This window comes from Callorhinus ursinus, unplaced genomic scaffold, assembly GCF_003265705.2.
Source record: "Callorhinus ursinus isolate GAN/ISIS: 27379988/994484 unplaced genomic scaffold, GSC_fseal_2.0 scaffold5, whole genome shotgun sequence".
In the NCBI taxonomy this organism is placed as follows: Eukaryota; Metazoa; Chordata; class Mammalia; order Carnivora; family Otariidae; genus Callorhinus; species Callorhinus ursinus.
Window position 1 is genome coordinate 34,756,579 of NW_027397067.1, and position 18,755 is coordinate 34,775,333.

An 18,755-nucleotide genomic window follows, 5' to 3' on the forward strand; every position below is an offset into this window, starting at 1 on the left:
TAGGGGTGCCTGGGTGGCTCAGTCGTTAAGCGTCTGCCTTCGGTTCAGGTCATGATCCCAGGGTCCTGGGAATCGAGCCCCGCATCAGGCTCCCTGCTCCGTGGGAAGCCTGCTTCTCCCTCTCCCACTCCCCCTGCTTGTGTTCCCTCTCTCGCTGAGTCTCTCGCTGTCAATAAAATCTTAAATATATATATATATGCCCTTAATTTCTAAAAACATAATTCAGAATATGACTGTATCCCAGTAAATGAAGAAGGAAAAAATCTTTTAATTGGCTTCAATGAGCATGAAGCAGCCCTAAAGAGAAGTAAGCAGTTTTGATGAGCGGAATTATCTGAAGACCATTTCCTAAAAAATATGAAAAATAAAGATCACAGTATAGCAAATAGGAGAGAGATGACAAAGTAAAACTTGTAAGGACTGATGAAATTATAGTTTTATAGAAACATGGGTCATTTTCCAAGTTAAAAAAAATCTATCTCTATATTTTATCAGTAACTGATGTTTTTTCAAGGGCAATGGTCTAGTTGCACAAATTATAATGAACATGCCAATCAACTAATTATAAAGTGACATTTTATTTAAGAAAACAAAGTTAAAGAAAATCAAAGCAAGTTAAATAAATATCCATACTCTGTTCTTTGTATTAACTTTCTAAGTGCTCAAAATATGCTTGAAAACACAGGAAGGATTCTACAATATACGGCAATTTTCATTAAAATCTTTAATAAAGATAATTAACAGTTTTCAGAGTAAGTTATACCTTGGAATATTAAAATCTTATTTAAGGTCAAATCAAGGTTTCATTTGGAGTTAGGACTAGAACTAACATTTCGAGTTGTTTGTATAAACTTTTACTTTTACATTCGTAGAGGAAGTTATAACTTTTTTCCAAGCAGCATATAAATGAACATATATATAAGCCAGCCAGAATGAAAGAATTAGCATTATGTTGGATGAAAAGAACCAGAATCTCTATAACACATTAAACACATACATCATACATCCTTTTAGACCAAAGAGCAACTACACACACACACGGATTCAAGTTTATTCAAAAGTTTGATATACAATCCTGCAACTACTATCTCTCCTTTTATTACAGGATCAAACTTTAAAGCTTGATCTCTTTCTGACTTTCCCAAAGTTTTTCTGCACTCCTTCTCAAATGGATCTCCTCTTCAAGGGTCAGCTTTATCTTAATACGGTTTGCAATACCATCCTCTCCCAGGATACAAGGAACACTAAGGAATACTTCTTCATTTATTCCAAGAGGCCCTTCGTTATGGTGGAAACTGGATGCACTCTCCTAAGATTCTTCAAAATGCTTTCTGTTAAATCAGCTACAGACAGACCAACAGCCCAATTTGTATAACCTTTCATTTTAACCATCTCATAGCCAGAGGTTATCACCTCTTTGTGGACATTTTCCCAGTGCTCAGGATCTTTATCCGTTCCTATATCTGAATTCAGATCCTTCAAGGGGATACTAGCAATGTTAACTCCACTCCACACAGGTACACTTGAGTCTCCATGTTCTCCAAGGATCCATGCATGACAGCTTTCTGAGTGGATACCAAGTCTTTGCCCAGTAAAGAAACGGAAACAGGCAGTGTCCAGATTACAGCCACTTCCAGTAACATGGTTATGGGGAAATGCATTCAACTTCCAAGCTACATAAGATATCCACTGGATTAGAAACAACTACCATTTTGCACTGGGGACCATACTGGGTAATGTTGGAAATCATTAATTTAATGATGGACACATTTCTCTTGACTACATCAAGGCGTTTTTCTCCTTTTCTTGGGTGTGCACCTGCTGTAATAATCACTAGGTTGGAGTTTGCAGTGACATGGTAATCTTTGCTGGAAACAATATTTGGCATTTTCATGAAAGAGCTGCCATGTTGAAGATCCACTGTCTCACCCTTCAGTTTGCCTTCATCAACATCCACAAAAGCAAGTTCATCACTCAAGCCTTTTAATAAGATGCTGATAGCACATGCCATGCCAACTGATCCAGTTCCTATAACAGAGATCTTATTGTGATAAATGGTCTCCTCTGAAGTGAAATTCTTAGTAAGTTCGCACCTGATAGTTGCCATCGTGGAGACAGGGATAAACTGTCCCTGAGAGGGGTGCATACCACCTGGCAGGGACACAGAGCCATCCCTAGGCAAAAGACATTCGCTCCTACAGGGCGTAGTCTCCTGCTCGCCCATAGGACTCCCCCAGCCCAGCTCATAGCAGCTGGCTCAAGAGGTGAAGGAAGGGAATGGAGGAAAGCCACATCAAAGTTCTTTGAAGCGCAAAGTAAGTAAACAGTTGAAGGTTTAATGCCCTACCACCTCACCCCCCACCCAGCTCACTACTGCACCTGTGCAAGACCACACCCAGCTCGTGCAGGCCCCACAAGGGTCCAGAACCTTAAAATGTTTTTTAACTTACTGAATCTGCAGTAATTTTAAATAAAGACACATTTGAAAAAATGGACTATTACCGTTAAAGCTAAAGTTAATTTCAGCTTTGCCTTTCAAAATGCCATATTTTGTCGCTCAGGGAAGCCCTACATCTTTGCACTCATTTCCGTAAGGAAAGGGTGCTAAAGTACACTGAAACTAAGTGTGACAGACCAAAAAAATTGATTAGAGTTCTAATCTCTGCTCTGACACTTTGACTTTGAAGAAGTTAAACTGTGAGCTTCTTTTTCAAAGGTTAATACTATAATGGGTGGAGCCTGGCTGGCTCAGTCAGTAGAGCTCCTGACTCTTGACTTCCGGGTCCTGAGTTCCTGTCCATTTGGCGATAGAGTTTAAAATAAAATAAAATAAAAAACAAACAAACAAAACACCTAAAATGGAACACACACACACAGACCCAAATATTAAAACTGCAACCACTGGGCACATCTCTCAGGGATACATTTTAAAAAATTATTATCATGTCATAATACAATTTGTTCTTACTACTTAGAAGGTTGCTGTGAGAATTGAAGTTAGGTGAAAAGTTTAGGGAACCAAGTCCTCTACTTTATCCATCATAAAAATTATACATAAAAGGAAAGATAAAACAAAAACACAGCAATTCTCAATATCTGCTCTTTTTTTTTAAGATTTTATTTTTATTGTATTCATGAGAGGTAAAGAAAGAGGCAGAGGGAGAAACAGGCTCTCTGCAGAGCAGGGAGCCAGATTTTGGGACTCAATCCCAGGACCCTGTGATCATGACCTAAGCCGAAGGCAGTCACTTAACCAACTGAGCCACCCAGGCACCCTTTATCTGCTCTTTTAAAGACAAGGATAATCATGGGAAATCAATAACTAGTAATTTTTAGCTAATATTCTCAAATTCATCTACCACAACTTTAATAAGAACATCTATTCAAAATAAAATCTCTGCTTCTTTCCCCAATCACTTCTAAATGATTAAAAGGTGGGGACTACAAAAATTAAAAATTTTTCTCTAATATACTGAAATTTTGCCTCTGTCAACACACACAACTGTTTTAATTAATTTCTTTTAAATATGGCAAGTCTTGATATATACTTATCTATAGTATACCAAATCTGATAGAAATCTGATAGACTTTTTCTACTTTTCAATCAGTTATTTGATATTTAGTACTAAACTGCATTTTGTCTGTAAATAAAATATTTTTACCTCAAAGTAATTGGGCCTTTATTAACAATATCAAGAAGAGTATAATAACTTGGAATTAATGACAAAAGAATTCTTGTGTCAAATGGGCTAGATCCATTTTCTGTGGTATATTCCTCTCCTAATCCCTCAACCCCTTAAAAATGTAAAAAATATTCTTAGCCCAAGGATCCCATAAAACTACAAAATATTAAAAGAGTATCTTTCACTGAAGGAGCTCTAGTTGCTAGAAGATATTACACATACACAGAAATATATATGTTCACACAGAGATGTACACACAAATATAATATATATACATATTACATATATAAAATCAGACTCAATGACAAATAAAGAAAAGCAGAAATATAGCCTAGAAAAAAGCTTCATTACTTATTCAAAAATAACTCAAAGTTATTAACAAAATATTTTAATATTTTATTAATAACACAATAATTATGTTATTACCAAACATAATTAACTCTAAGTAGTCCATGTGTTTAGCTTAGGCTTACCTTTGGCTGTGGCATGAACCACAGCAGCCTGGGAAAATACTTGAAATGTTTCAAAACCCAAATAAGGTAAAGCTGAGAATAAAAGGCTTCTTTTGACAGATCCTAGATTTCCCATCACCTATGGAAACAATTATGGCCAGAGTTATCAAACACAAAATGTGAACAAACAGCTACTCCAAGCAAAAATTACATCAATTAAAAAAAATTACAACAACTTTCTCCTACCCCCAAAGCAATCAATCCTAAGAATACTGGAAGCTCAAAATTTACTTCAAATTCTTCAGTAAAACTATTTCACATACTTACATTACAGGGAGAGCATATCCTGTTAAGAAAAGATTCTTAACAATGGCTAAGGCTAACAATAGTAATTTATCTAAAAATCACAGTCATGCTAAGTGCTGGACTGTAAGATCTACATTTTATTTGAGGAGGCATGGATATTGTAACTATGAAATAAAATATAAAATACTAATATATAACAAGTACCAATCCTAAGAACAGACAAGATGAAAAATATCAAATATGGTAATTACTACACATAAAAAGTGTACATGGATTTAAAGATATCTTCAAAAGTGATCTACAAAACCCCTAGTTTTGGGCGCCTGGGTGGCTCAGTTGGTTAAGCGACCGCCTTCGGCTCAGGTCATGATCCTGGAGTCCCTGGATCGAGTCCCGCATCGGGCTCCCTGCTCAGCAGGGAGTTTGCTTCTCCCTCTGACCCTCCCCCCTCTCATGTGCTCTTTAAATCTCACTCTCTCTCTCAAATAAATAAATAAAATTAAAAAAAAAACCCATAGTTTTGAAATAAACAATGAATAAAGAGCATATCCAAATAGATTTGTAAATGGATTTTCATTATTATGGCCAGAATTCTCAAGACCCAAGAAGGCAAAGGAGTATATGGATATCACTCCACCAATTCTTTCCTACAACAGTTTTTCTTTCACAAGATAGTATCATTTTCTCCCTTTCTGTTGATTCATTCCCACTGGTATAAAAACAAGCTGTACTATCTTTGTAAGTTTTTATTTTTCTCTTAAAAACAAAGAGCTTCCTCTTGAATTCACTTCTCCCTTTAGTCTCATTTTCTAACTTCTCTTTTCAGCAAAACTTTTAAAAAGTTGTCGTTACTCTGTCTCCACTTCCTCTCTTCCCACTCTTGAACTTACACAAATCACTTTTATCCCCACAACACCACTGATGGTATGCCAGTTACAGCAACCAAGGACACAGCTATTTCTTATACTCAATTCTGAATCTCAGCTTCCTTGACCTATTAACAGTATTTGACAGCTGATCACTTTTTAAGTTATGAATGGATGTTTAATTTTTTTTAAGATTTTATTTATTTATGTGAGAGAGAGAAGGAAAGAGAGAGCAATGAGCAGGGGGAGGGGCAGAGGGAGAAGCAGATTCCCCACTGAGCTGGGAGCCCAGTGCAGGGCTCCATGCAGGGACTCAGGGATGATGACCTGAAGGCAGACGCTTAACCGACTGAGCCAGCCAAACGCCCCTGGAAGTTTAATTTTTTTACTAAAACAGCTTTATTAAGGGGCGCCTGGGTGGCTCAGGCGGTTAAGTGCCTGCCTTCAGCTCAGGTCATGATCCCAGGGTCCTGGGATTGAGTCCCGCATTGGACTCCCTGCTCAGTAGGAAGTCTGCTTCTCCCTCTCCTTCTGCTCTTCACCCCACTTGTGCACACAAATGCACTCTCTCCCAAATAAAATAAAATCTTAATAAAAATAAAAGTTTTATTGAAATATAAGTGACATGCTACAAACTGTACATACATAATATGTACAATTCATTAAGGCATGCATATAAACCCATAAAACCATTACTATCACCACAATCAAGATAAAGATATCTGCAAGCCCCTCCCCCTTTTCCTCATGCTTCTTTGTAATACATCAGCCCCTTTTGTCAGCACTTGCTGTGTTCTCTCACTCTTGAAACACTTTTCACTTGGCTTTTGGAACACTACTATCATATTTTCTCTGGTTTCAACAACTGCTCCTTTTCTTTGGTTGGTTCCTCCCTGGCCAGCTATGTTTGGGCTTTTTCCCCAGACCTTCTTTTCTCTACTTGTACCATTTTGGTGATCTTATCTTTAAATATCATCAACATCATACACACAAATGTAATATGAAGCCTGGGTTACTCCTCTAAACTTCAGAATCATATAACCAGCAGCTTAATCAACATCTATCTCCACATGAAGTACAACAGGCATCTCACATTTATTAGCCAAAACAGGTACTGTTTCCCTCAACTTTACCCATCTCACAACTTTCCCTCTCATGGTAAAGGGCAATTCTATTCTTCTATTAGGTTAAAAAAACAAAAAAGCAAACAAAAAACCTTGTAGCCATTCTCGACTTTCTCTCAGGACTCACATCTGACCCATATCCTAACTTCTCATAAGGATCTAGGGTAGGAATGAGGAATCCAACATATTCCAATTTGCTGAGTGCTTTAATTTCTTGAGCATGAATATTCAAGATATTACACACAACTGGATTCAAAACAAATCAACAGCAAAGCAAGAAAACTGAATTTGACATAATCACAATTTTAACATATTTTCTGAGTTTATTCATATTTACCAAGGAGAAGCAAGATGGGGTTAGGAGCAGACGGTATGGGGGTGTGGATGTATGGTGGTGGTACTTGGAAGAAAAAGACTTAAGATATCAGTAAGTCTCCTGGTTCCTTATTTTTATGGCAGGTATATCACATGGTTGAAAAGTATGCACAGACTGTTATAGCTTGAGAAAACTACACATTCACAGTGTTCAATTTCCTTGCTGGTATCATGTTCAATAAACAATAATCCTGGCTTTCTGAGAGGGGAAAAAATGCACTGTCAGGCAGCTGACATTTGTACTTCTTACTGTAAATTAATAAAGTGACAGTTTTCCAGTGGGACTCTGACTAGTTTGGTTAATGTAGAGCAGCTTTCTGCTCATCTGTGAGAAAATAGATAAAAATCATGTTTCTGGAACTAAAAAAATAAATTAAAAGAATTAGGACCTAGTGACCCCTGAAGATACTAACAACTTGTGAAACTGTCTGTCTGAGACAGCTAGAATGTACCATTTTACTTTGCACCTCCAATACTCTACAATTCCTGTCACATAAATAATTCTCAAAAAAATATCTGTTAAACCAAAGAAGTAAGCTATCTGTTAAATAAGTCTTTTCTTCAACACTAATTATACTAAGTTCAAGCTAGAAGGAACTCCAAAATACAAACTCATCACTAGATGGGAAGGAATGTGTCACTACCATCTCCCAGTTTTCCTCCTAATTTCCTGTCAGCTCCTCCTCCACTTAAATATCGGAATTCCTCCACGGTAGGTACTAGGTCTTCTTCTTGTCTTACTATAAAGTACTTTCAACCTCTACCATGTTATCATTTACAACCATATGATAATGTCCCCTGAATCTGTATCTCCAACTCAGACCTCAGAAGGTAAACACCAGACCTATCCAACTACTGTCTATTCTACATGTCAACTCGGCTATCTCATCAATCACCATAACTAGCCCAAAACATCTCATCTCCCTCTCTGCCATCCCCCCCAATTGCTTCTGTAGTCCTATTCCAGTAAACAGCATCACCATCCATCCTGCTGCTCTAGCCAGAAACTTGAGATCTTTGCTGACTGCTTCCTTTCAGTTCCCACAACAAAGCTATCTTTTAGGTCCACTAAGTTTACATCCTTAGTGTACTTTAAATGCATCCACTTATTTCCATTTCCATGATTACCACTAAAGTTCAAGCCACTAGATTTCTCACTGTGCTATACCAATCATCCCTTATCTGGTCTATAGCATCCACTCTAACCTATCCATTCTTGACCCTAGACAAAGTTATTTTTTTAGCATTATTTTGATCAAATGATTTCCCTGTTTAAAAATTTTTCATGGTTTCCTATAACCTTTAGAATAAAATCAGTGGGGTGCTTGAGTGGCTCAGTTGGTTAAGTGTCTGCCTTCAGCTCAGGTCATGATCCCAGGGCCCTGGGATCGAGACCTACATAGGGCTCCCTGCTCAGCGGAGAGTCTCCTCCCTCTGCCTGCCACTCTGGCTATCTGTGCTCTCTATCTCTCTGTCAAATAAGTAAATAAAATCTTTAAAAGAAAAAAAGAATAAAATCAGAAATACTTAACATTGTTTATATGGTTTTCTGAATCTGGTTGTAGTACGCAGCCTCTAAAATGGCCCCAGTGGGTCTGGTTCAAAATGGCAATGTAGGAGGATCGTGAACACCCATCCTCTCATGGACACACCAAATCTACAGCTACATGCCAAACAATTTCCTCTGAAAGAAACCCAAAAAGAGACTGAAGTCATACCATGCATCTTTTCTGACCACGACGTTATGACACTAGAAATCAACCACTAAATAAATAAATAAATCTGGAAAGAGCACAAATACATGAAGGTTAAATAACATGCTACTAAACAATAAATGGGTCAACCAGGGAATCAAAGAAGAAATAAAAAAATACATAGGGACAAATAAAAATGAAAACACAACAGTCCAAAATCTTTGGAGTGCAGCAAAAGCAGTTCTAAGACAGAAGTTTACAGCAATACAGACCTACCTCAAAAAGCAAGAAAAATCTCAAGTAAACAACCTAACCTTACATCTAAAGAAGCTAGAAAAACAAAAACAAACAAAACCCAAATCCAGCAGGAGGAAGGAAATAGTAAGCATTAGAGCAGAAATAAATTATATAGAGACTAAAAAAACAACTAAATAGATCAATGAAACCAGGAGCTGGTTCTCTGAAAGACCAACAAAATTGACAAAACTTTAGACAGACTCATCGAGAGAGAGAGAGAGGAGGGAATCAAAATCAGAAACGAAAGAAGAAATAACAACTGACATCTTAGAAATACAAAGGATTATAAGAGAATATTATGAAAAATCATATGCTAACAAACTGGACAACCCAGAAAAAATGGATATAATCTCCCAAAACTGAATTGGGATGAAACAGAAAATTTGAACAGATGGATTACCAGCAATGAAACTGAATCACTAATCAAAAAACTCCCAACAAACAAAAGTCCAAGACCAGATGCTTCATTCTACCCAACATTTAGAAGAGTTAATACCTATTCTTCTCAAATTTTTCCAAGAAACAGAAGAGAAAGGAAAACTTCCAAATTCATTCTATGAGGCCACCATTATTACCCTGATACCAAAATCAGATAAAGACACTACCAAAGAGAACCCCAGACTAATATCTCTGATGAACATAGATGCAAAAATCCTCAACAAAAATTCTCAACAAAGTATTAGCAATCCAAATCCAAAATACATTAAAAATAATAATTCACCACAATCAAGTGAAATTTATCCAGGAATGTAAGGTTGGTTCAATATTCACAAATCAACCAACATGATACATCACATCAATAAGAGGAAGGATAAAAACTGTATGATCATTTCAACAGAAGCAGAAAAAGCATCTGACAAAGTACAGCATTCATTCATGATAAAAGCCCTCAACAAAGTAGGTAGAGAGGGAACATACCTCAACATAATAAAGGCCATATATGAAAAACACAGCTAATATCATTACTCAATGGAGGAAAATTGAGAGCTTTTCCACTAAGGTCAGAAATAAGGCAAGGATGTCCACTCTCACCACTTTTATTCAGTGTAGTACTGGAAGTCCTAGCTACAGCAATCAGAAAAGAGAAAGGAATAAAAGACATCTAAATTGGTAAGGAAGAAGTAAAACTTTTACTAATTGCAGATGACAGAATACTACATGTAGAAAACCCTAAAGTCACCAACAAAAAAGCTACCAGAAGTGATACATGAATTCAGTCAAGTCACAAGATACAAAATCAACATACAGAAATCTGTTGCTCTTCTATACACTAATAATGAAGCAGCAGAAAGAGAAAGGAAGAAAATAATCCCATTCACAACTGCACCAAAAATAATTAAATCCCTAGAAATAAACTTAACCAAGAAGGTAACACCTGTACTCTAAAAACTATAAAACACTAATGAAAGAAATTGAAGACAACACAAAGAAATGGAAAGGCGTTCCATGCTCATGGATTGAAAGAACAAATATTGTTAAAACGTCCACATTACCCCAAGCAAGCTAGAGATTTAATGCAATCCCTAACAAAAATATCAATAGTATTCTTCCCAGAACTAGAAAAACAATCCTAAAATTTGCATGGAGCCACAAAGACCCTATATAGCCAAAGCAATCTTGAAAAAGTAAAACAATACTGGAGGTATCACAATTTAAGATTTCAAGATATCTTACAAAGCTGTAGTAATTAAAACACTATGGTGCTGGCAGAAAAACAGACACAAAGATCAATGGAACAGAACAGAGAGCCCAGAAATAAACCCACAATTACATGGTCAATTAATCTATGACAAAGGACGCAAGAATATGCAATGGGAAAAAGACAAGTCTCTTCAACAAGTGGTGTTGAGAAAACTGGACAGCTACATGCAAAAGAATGAAACTGGACCATTTTTTACACCATACAAAAAAAAAAAACAACTCAAAATGGACTAAGGACCTAAATGTGAGGCCTGAAACCATAAAAATCTTAGAAGAGAGCACAGGCAATAATTTCTCTGACATCAGCCATAAAAACGTTTTTCTTGATAGGTCTCCTGAGGCCAGGGAAACAAAAGCAAAAATAAACTGTTGGGACTACATCAAAATAAAAACTTCTGCACGCAAAGGAAACAACCGACAAAACTAAAAAACAGCCTACTGACTGGGAGAAGGTATTTTCAAATGACATATCTGATAAAGGGTTAGTATCCAAAACATATAAAGAAGTTATACAACTCAACATCCAAAAAAACAAATAATCCAATTTAAAAATGGGCAGAAGACATGAACAGACATTTCTCCAAAGACATACAGAAGGCCAACAGACACATAAAAAGAAGCTCAACATCACTCTGCATCAGGAAAATGCAAATCAAAACCACAATGAGAGGCGCCTGGGTGGCTCAGTTGGTTGGGCGACTGCCTTCGGCTCAGGTCATGATCCTGGAGTCCCAGGATTGAGTCTCACATCGGGCTCCCTGCTTAGCAGGGAGTCTGCTTCTCCCTCTGACCCTCTTCCCTCTCGTGCTCTCTATCTCTCAAATAAATAAATAATCTTTAAAAAAAAACAAACAAACACAATGAGATATCACCTCACATCTATCAGAATGGTTAAAATAAAAAACACAAACAATGAGTATTGGCAAGGATGTGGAGAAAAAGCAACTCCCATGCACTCTTGGTGGGAATGTAAACTGGTGCAGCCACTGTGAGAAACAGTATTGAGTTTCCTCAAAAATTTTTAAATGAAGTTACCCCATGAGCCAGCTATCACACCACTGGGTATTTACCCAAAGAATATGAAAACACTAATTCAAAAGAATAAATGCACATGAATGTTTACTGCAGCAATATTTACAATAGCCAAAATAAGGAAGCAACCCAAGAGTCTATCAAGAGATGAACGAATAAAGAACATGTGGTATATAGATAAAAATGTAGTATTATTTAGCCATAAAAAAATAATCAAGTCTTGAAATTTACAACAGCATGAATGGATCTAGAGTGTATAATGGTTGAGCAAAATAAGTCAAAGAAACACAAATACTGTATGATTTCACTCATGTGTGGAATTTAAGAAACAACACAAATGAACAACAACAACAACAACAACAACAACAAAAAACAGATGATTACCAGAGGGGAGGTGGGTGGAGGGATGGGTGAAATAGGTGAAGGGAATTAAGAGTGCACTTACTCTCTATGAGCACGTAGTAATATATGAAATTGTTGAATCACTATATTGTACATCTGAAATGAATATAACACTGTATCTTAACTACACTAGAATTAAAATTTTTAAGAATCCATTGAAAATATCATACATCATGATCAAGTGGGATTTATTCTAGGGTACTGCAAGGAAGATTCAAAAATCTGCAAACCAATCAGGGTGACACAACAAAATGAAGTCCCCAAATCACATGATTATCTCAATAGATATAGAAAAAGCATCTGACAAAAATTCAATATCCATTCATGATAAAATTCTCAATAAAGTGGATATAGAGGGAATATATCTCAACATAATAAAGCCAATACATGGGGCGCCTGGGTGGCTCAGTTGGTTAAGTATCTGCCTTCAGCTCAGGTCATGATCCCAAGGGTCCTGGGACTGAGTCTGGCATCTGGCTCCTTGCTCAGCGGGGAGCCTGCTTCTCCCTCTCCCTTTGCCTGCCACTCCCTCTCTTGTGCTCTCTCAATCTCTCGCTCTGTCAAAAAATAAATAAAATCTTTAAAAAAATAAATAAAGGCAATATATGACAAGTTCACAGCTAGTATCATACTCAAGTGGTGAAAAGCCAAAAGCTTTTCCTCTAAAATGAGAATCAAGACAAGAATGCCCACTCTCACTTTTATTCAACATGGTATTAGAAATCCTAACTAGAGCAATTAGGAATAAAAAAAGAAGGAAAAGAAAAGAGAAAGAAAAGATATCCAAATCAGAAAGGAAGAAGTAAATTTGTAGTAACATGGTATTACAAATAGAAAACCCTAAAGAGGGCGCCTGGGTGGCTCAGTCGTTAAGCGTCTGCCTTCGACTCAGGTCATGATCCCAGGGTCCTCGGATCCAGCCCCGGATCCAGCCCCTCATCGGGCTCCCTGCTCAGCGGGAGGCCTGCTTCTTCCTCTCCCACTCCCCCGCTTGTGTTCCTGCTCTCGCTCACTCTCTCTGTCAAATAAATAAATAAATAAATCTTAAAAAAGAAAACCCTAAAGACCTCACCCAAAAATTGTTGGAAATAATAAACAAATTCAGTAAAGTAACAAGATACAAAATCAATACAAAAATATATTGTATTTCTATATACTAATAATGAATTATCAGAGAAATTAAGAAAACAATCCCATTTATCGTTATATCAAAAAGAATAAAATACCTAGAAATAAATTTAACCAAGAATCTGGTAAAAGACCTGTGCACTAAAAACTGTAAGACACTGATGAAAGAAACTGAAGACACAAATAAATGGAAAGATATTCCGTGCTAACAGATTGGAGGAATACTGTAAAACCGTCCATACTACCTGAAGCAATCTGCAGATTCAACAGCATTTTCAAATTCCAATTGCACTTTTCACAGAAACAGAACAAAGAATCCTGAAGTTTGTATGGAACCACAAAAGACCCCAAATAGCCAAAGCAACCTTGAGAAGAACAAAGCAGGAGGCATCATGCTTCCTCATTTAAAAAATATTACAAAGCTACAGCAATCAGAACAGTATAGTATTCGCACACACAGATCAATGGAACAAAATAGTGAGTTCAGAAATAAACTCATGCATATATGGGCCAACTAATTTAAAATACAGGAGCCAAGAATATACAATAAGAAAAAAAGTCTCTTCAATGAGTGTCCAGAAAACTGGACAGCCACATGAAAAAGAATAAAACTGAACCACTGTATTACAGCATACACAAAAATTAACTCAAAAGGGACTAAAACCTTGAACATCAAATCTAAAACCATAAACTAGAAGAAAACATAGGGGGTAAGCTCCTTGATGATGATCTTGGCAATAATTTTTCAGATTTTACACCAAAAGCAAAGGCAACAAAAGTAAAAATAAACTTGTGGGACTCCATCAAACTAAAAAGTTTGTGCACAGGAAATGAAACTATCAACAAAATGTAAAAGCAACCTACCAAATTGAAGAAAAAATTGGCACATCATATATCTGATAAGGGATTAACATCCAAAATATATAAAGAATTTTCACAATTCAATAGGCAAAACCATTTAAAAAACCAGTCCAATTAAAACATGGGCAGAGTATGAGAAGAGACGTTTTTCCAGAGACTTACAGATAGCCAACAGGTACATGAAAAGGTACTCATTAGGGAAATGCAAATCAAAACCACAATGTGGTATCTCACACTTCTTAGAATGGTATTGTCAAAAAAACAAGAAATAATAAGTGTTGGTGAGGATGTAGGGAAGAGGAACCCTTGTGCACTGTTGGTGGGAATGAAAATTGGTGCAGCCACTATAGAAAACAGCATGAAGGTTAATCAAAAAATAAAAAATAGAACTACTATATAGCCCAGCAATTCTACTGGGTGTTTATACAAAGGAAACAGAAACACTAACTCAAAAAGATATATGCACCCCCATGTTCACTGAAGCAATATTTACAGTTGCCAAGGCATGAAGCAACATGAGTGTCCATCTATGAATGCATAAAACAAATGTGATATATATATATATATATATATATACACACACATACACACATACACACAATGGAATATTTTTCAGCCATAAAAAGAATGAAATCTTGTCATTTGTGACAACGTGAAGGGACCTTGAGGGCATTATGCTAAGTGAAATATGTCAGACAAGAAAGACAAATGCAGTATGATCTCATTGTGGAATCTAAAACAAAAGCCAAACTTATAAATAGAGAACAGACTGGTGGCTGCCAGAGGGGGAGTAGAAGGGGGCTGGTTAAATGGGTGAAGATGGTCAAAAAGTATAAATTTCCAGTTATAAAATAAGTCCTAGGATGTAATGTACAGCACGATAACTACAGTTAATAATACTGTATGTATATTTGGAAGTTACTAAGAGGATAAATCTTAAAAAAGTTCTCATCAAGAGAAAAAAACTGTAGAGAAGGATGTTAAATTTACTAATTGTGGGGATCATCTGGCCATATGTACAAATATTATATCGTGTCATATACCTGAAACTGTTACATGTCAATTATATCTCAATTTAAAAATATACAGATAAATTAATTAAAATGGCCCCAAATGATTCCTGCCTTTTGTCAGGGCCCAGGGCAGGCTGCCTCAAAATGTAGCACAATGGTATACTGATTATTCTGAATTGAAGCTATTTGGGAAACTGCTGGTGCAAGAACACTGAGACCCTCCTCTGACTCCCCGAAACAGGAAATAAATCTCGCATATGAAAAATACCCTTCCTGTACTAAGAAGTAAAAAGACATCCTCATCACCAGAGATAAGGACGTTAAAACCTAGAAAGCAATAGAAACAAGCCTTTGTTACAAATCTACTACCTCAGCCTAAATTATACTTAAAATTCCTTACTAAATAAAGCTCCCAAACATCTGTTTTCTTTATCCTGCCAGTTCCTCACAAATTTATTATGCCTAAAATGTATAAAAACTGCCTGCCTTGGTCATTTCTTTCGGTCTCAATTTCATTATTGGACATCCGTGCACATAATAAAACCTTGGTTTTTGTTCCTGTTGTTTCATGCAGTTTAATCCCTAAACCAGCTGGAAGAATCCTGGGAAGAAAGATTTCTCCCTTCTGTACTTCTAATATTCACTCCTTTGTGTAATCCCTTCCCTTAAATGTAGGCTGGACTTACTGGCTCTCTTTAAAAAAACAGAATATGCAAAAGTGAAGGGATGTTACTTCAAGATTAGGTTATAAATTGCGACTTCCATCTTTGACACTCATTCTCTCAAGTAAATTTTCTTTGATTGCTTGCCTGCCCTGGGGGAAGCTGCTGTGTCTTAAGGCAGCCCTTTTGAGAAGCCTTCTAGGTGAGTACAAAGGCCTGCCTACAACTACAGGAGCGAGGTTATAGGCATAACTTTCCCTCTACCTCTAAATTGAGCCCTCAAATGAAACCTCAACAGCCGAAGAGCTTGATTCAATCCTTATAAGAAACCATCCGCCAGAGGCATCCAGCTAAGCCTCGATTTGATAACCAAAACACAGTGAGATTATGTTTGCTGCTTTAAACCATTGAGTTGTGCAATAATCTGCTATGCAGTAATAGATAACTAATAAATTGGTACTTGTCTGATTTTTCAGCCTTGGTTTGTATCAGTTTATTCTCCCATTTCAGGCTCCACTCATAATTTCAGGTCCTCAAAAATACCACTTTTTCTTACCTCAAGGCCTGTATCATGCTACTCTCTCTACTGGAATATTTTTTTGTCCTCATATTCCCACTCTTCTTTAACCTCCCATCATTCTTCATATTTCATCTCTAATTGCTCACACTTTGCCCCTTCCTCCCTTCAAGATCAGGTTAGGTATAACTTTGTTTCTCTTTTCCCAACACTTTGCATTAATTACATTTACTCAACTACCTTTCCTTCTAATCTGGAAGATCAATGAGGAAAAGTGTTTCTATTTCTTATGTTCAATCTATCTCCAGAGCTTAGAACAGAGCCTTGTTCACAGTAAGCACTGAGTACAAATCTGCTGAAAAATAAACATTCAGGGGGGTGGTGGGATGGGTTGGCCTGGTGATGGGTATTAAAGAGGGCACGTTCTGCGTGGAGCACTGGGTGTTATGCACAAACAATGAATCATGGAACACTACATCAAAAACTAATGATGTAAATTATGGTGATTAACATAACATAATAATTAAAAAAAAAGAAAGAAAAACGTTCAGAGAAGTGTTTTTTAATAGATTACATATAGAAGAGACAGAAAAATGAAACCTCAGCCACTCAGCAGTAGCCCCCAATCTCAACAAACTCCTGGAAAATATCTCCAACTCAGCTTACTGACATCATGCTGAGAGAAAGGTTTAGGAACAAGAAAACAAATGATGATACAAAAACCCATGAAAAACTTGGAAACTGTAATATTAGTTCCAACTCCCCCAAAATTCAATATATCTAAGGAAGAATGTTTTTCACTGCCTTTGGCTTAGAGTGAAGTTTTATTACTTAAAAATATTTCTAGTCTCTCTTGATCTTGATTTTTTTCCTATCCTTTTCTATCTCCTCCAGTTCTCAGTTTTTTAGCACAGTGGCTATATGCAATACATGTAGATATCCTACCTGCCATCAAAGCCAACATATTTCTGGCTGTGTGACTTGGATACATTACTTAACCTTACTTCTGTTTCCTCTTCCAAAAAATGGTTAAAATAACAGTTCTCACTCCATAGGAGAGAAATGGAGATTATATGAGATAACGCTCAATGCAATGCCTGGTTATAGTAAAACTTCAAAAATGTTAGCCCTTATTATCTAAACGATGATCACCCCACTAAAATGGAACTTTTAACTCACCAATGCTCTAATTTGGGAACTTGAGGCTAACTAGTTTCCTACCTAGTACCCCTCCCATCCCTCTGCCTTATCTTTTAACATCTCCCCATCTGACTATAAGCATTCTGGAGGATAGCAATCAAGCCTGTCTTTCATCACCTGTCCCCCTAACAGCTCCCCATAACCCTGAACATAGCAGGCAGTCAAAAATGTGTATTTTAGAGTTCAACATAATTAAACACCTAGTTCAAATAATACGTATCATATGCACTACTGCCAACCGTCACTCTCCAATCCCCTTCCATAAATAGATAAACCAAGGCCCACGAACGGTCTAATGGAAAAGCCAAAACTGGGATGACAATCCAACAACCTTCCTTAACACTATGCAGATAAAAACAAAGGACTCAAATTTTAAACCTAAATAGTACAAAATCTCTGCTTCTAAGTCGTAATAATTTTCAAAATCACACCACAAACTTTTCAAAGTCTGGCAGACTAAGTGCCTCAGGTGTTGTACAGTATCGTCAAAAATAAAATTTTCACAGCGGTCAGGGTTCCAACCCCCCGCCCCCCCAACCAAAGTTCTGTTTTCACAGAGGAAAGACCGGCAGGATTCCCGGATTCTCGGGGGAGAAGGGTTGAGGGGGAGCTCATTCCTCCTTCGACCCCAGTTCTCAGAGAAGAAAGTAGCCTTGAGAAAGGGAGACGACCTGTCCGTTGCAGTCACCTGAAGAGCTCCAGGAACACCTGGCCCTAAGTCCCTGCCTCAGTTCACCATATTCCCCAAGGAGATAAGGAGCAGCCCGGCTGAAGAAGTGGGTGCCGGATCCCAGCCAGTAGTGAGGGGAGCGGAGTCAGGGCGGCGGGGATACCTCAGAGCCGCGGAGTCGCCAAGTACAGCACTGTCCGCGGCTGCCAGCAACACCCCTCGAGAGCCAAGGTCCGGGAAAGACGGCACGTGCCCAAGGGAGAAAGCGCCAGAAGCGAGCGGCCAGCGCCATGACCAAAAACTCGCGGACTGACCCTTCACCCCTTTGGGCCGCTATGGAGTGCAGCGGAGCGAAAGTCTCTCTTGTCCTTCCCGAGAAAACAGCGACTTCCCTCCTCCAGGCCGCCTCTTCCGCGAAGCGATTTCCGGTCCACAGGTTCAGGGGGAGGGAAATACCCGGTTGGGTGGGACTTAGCGGCCCTTTCGTGCCTGCGCGCAGAGGACTGTTCTCTTGATGCCGTATGGTTTCTGCCGGTACTTTGTGGGGGCTCTCCTGGCTTTGGCATAGGATTAATCACCAGAACAGAGTTGAAAGTTCTCTGATAGACCTGATACTTTAAGTATGCAAGAAAAAAATGATTATTATTTATAATTCTCTGCTGCCTTCAAAGATAGAGTAATAGAGGGTCCTTTGGGGAAATAATTGGAAGAATTAAGCTGTTCCACATAAAGAAGGCAAAGAAGAGGGGCACCTGGGTGGCTCAGTCAGTTA

The 18,755-nt window shown here is 37.7% G+C and overlaps 1 protein-coding gene and 1 pseudogene across 2 annotated transcripts in view; both read right to left on the reverse strand.

Annotated features, from left to right (window-relative positions):
- The window catches only part of RMDN1 (regulator of microtubule dynamics 1), a 49,781-nt gene extending 31,395 nt beyond the window's left edge, over window positions 1–18,386 (reverse strand). The window contains exons 1-2 of one of the 2 annotated variants that reach the window (XM_073892938.1): window positions 18,147–18,386; window positions 4,157–4,274 (exon numbers count right to left, since the gene is read on the reverse strand). In XM_073892938.1, coding sequence (XP_073749039.1) covers window positions 4,157–4,274; window positions 18,147–18,275 — 247 coding nt within the window. In that variant the 5' untranslated portion in view covers window positions 18,276–18,386. The remainder of the gene's footprint in view (window positions 1–4,156; window positions 4,275–18,146) is intronic. The other variant, XM_025870799.2, reaches the window with a different exon arrangement.
- LOC112823204 (L-lactate dehydrogenase A-like 6A pseudogene) lies at window positions 555–2,376 on the reverse strand (annotated as a pseudogene).
- Window positions 18,387–18,755: the final 369 nt, after the last annotated feature.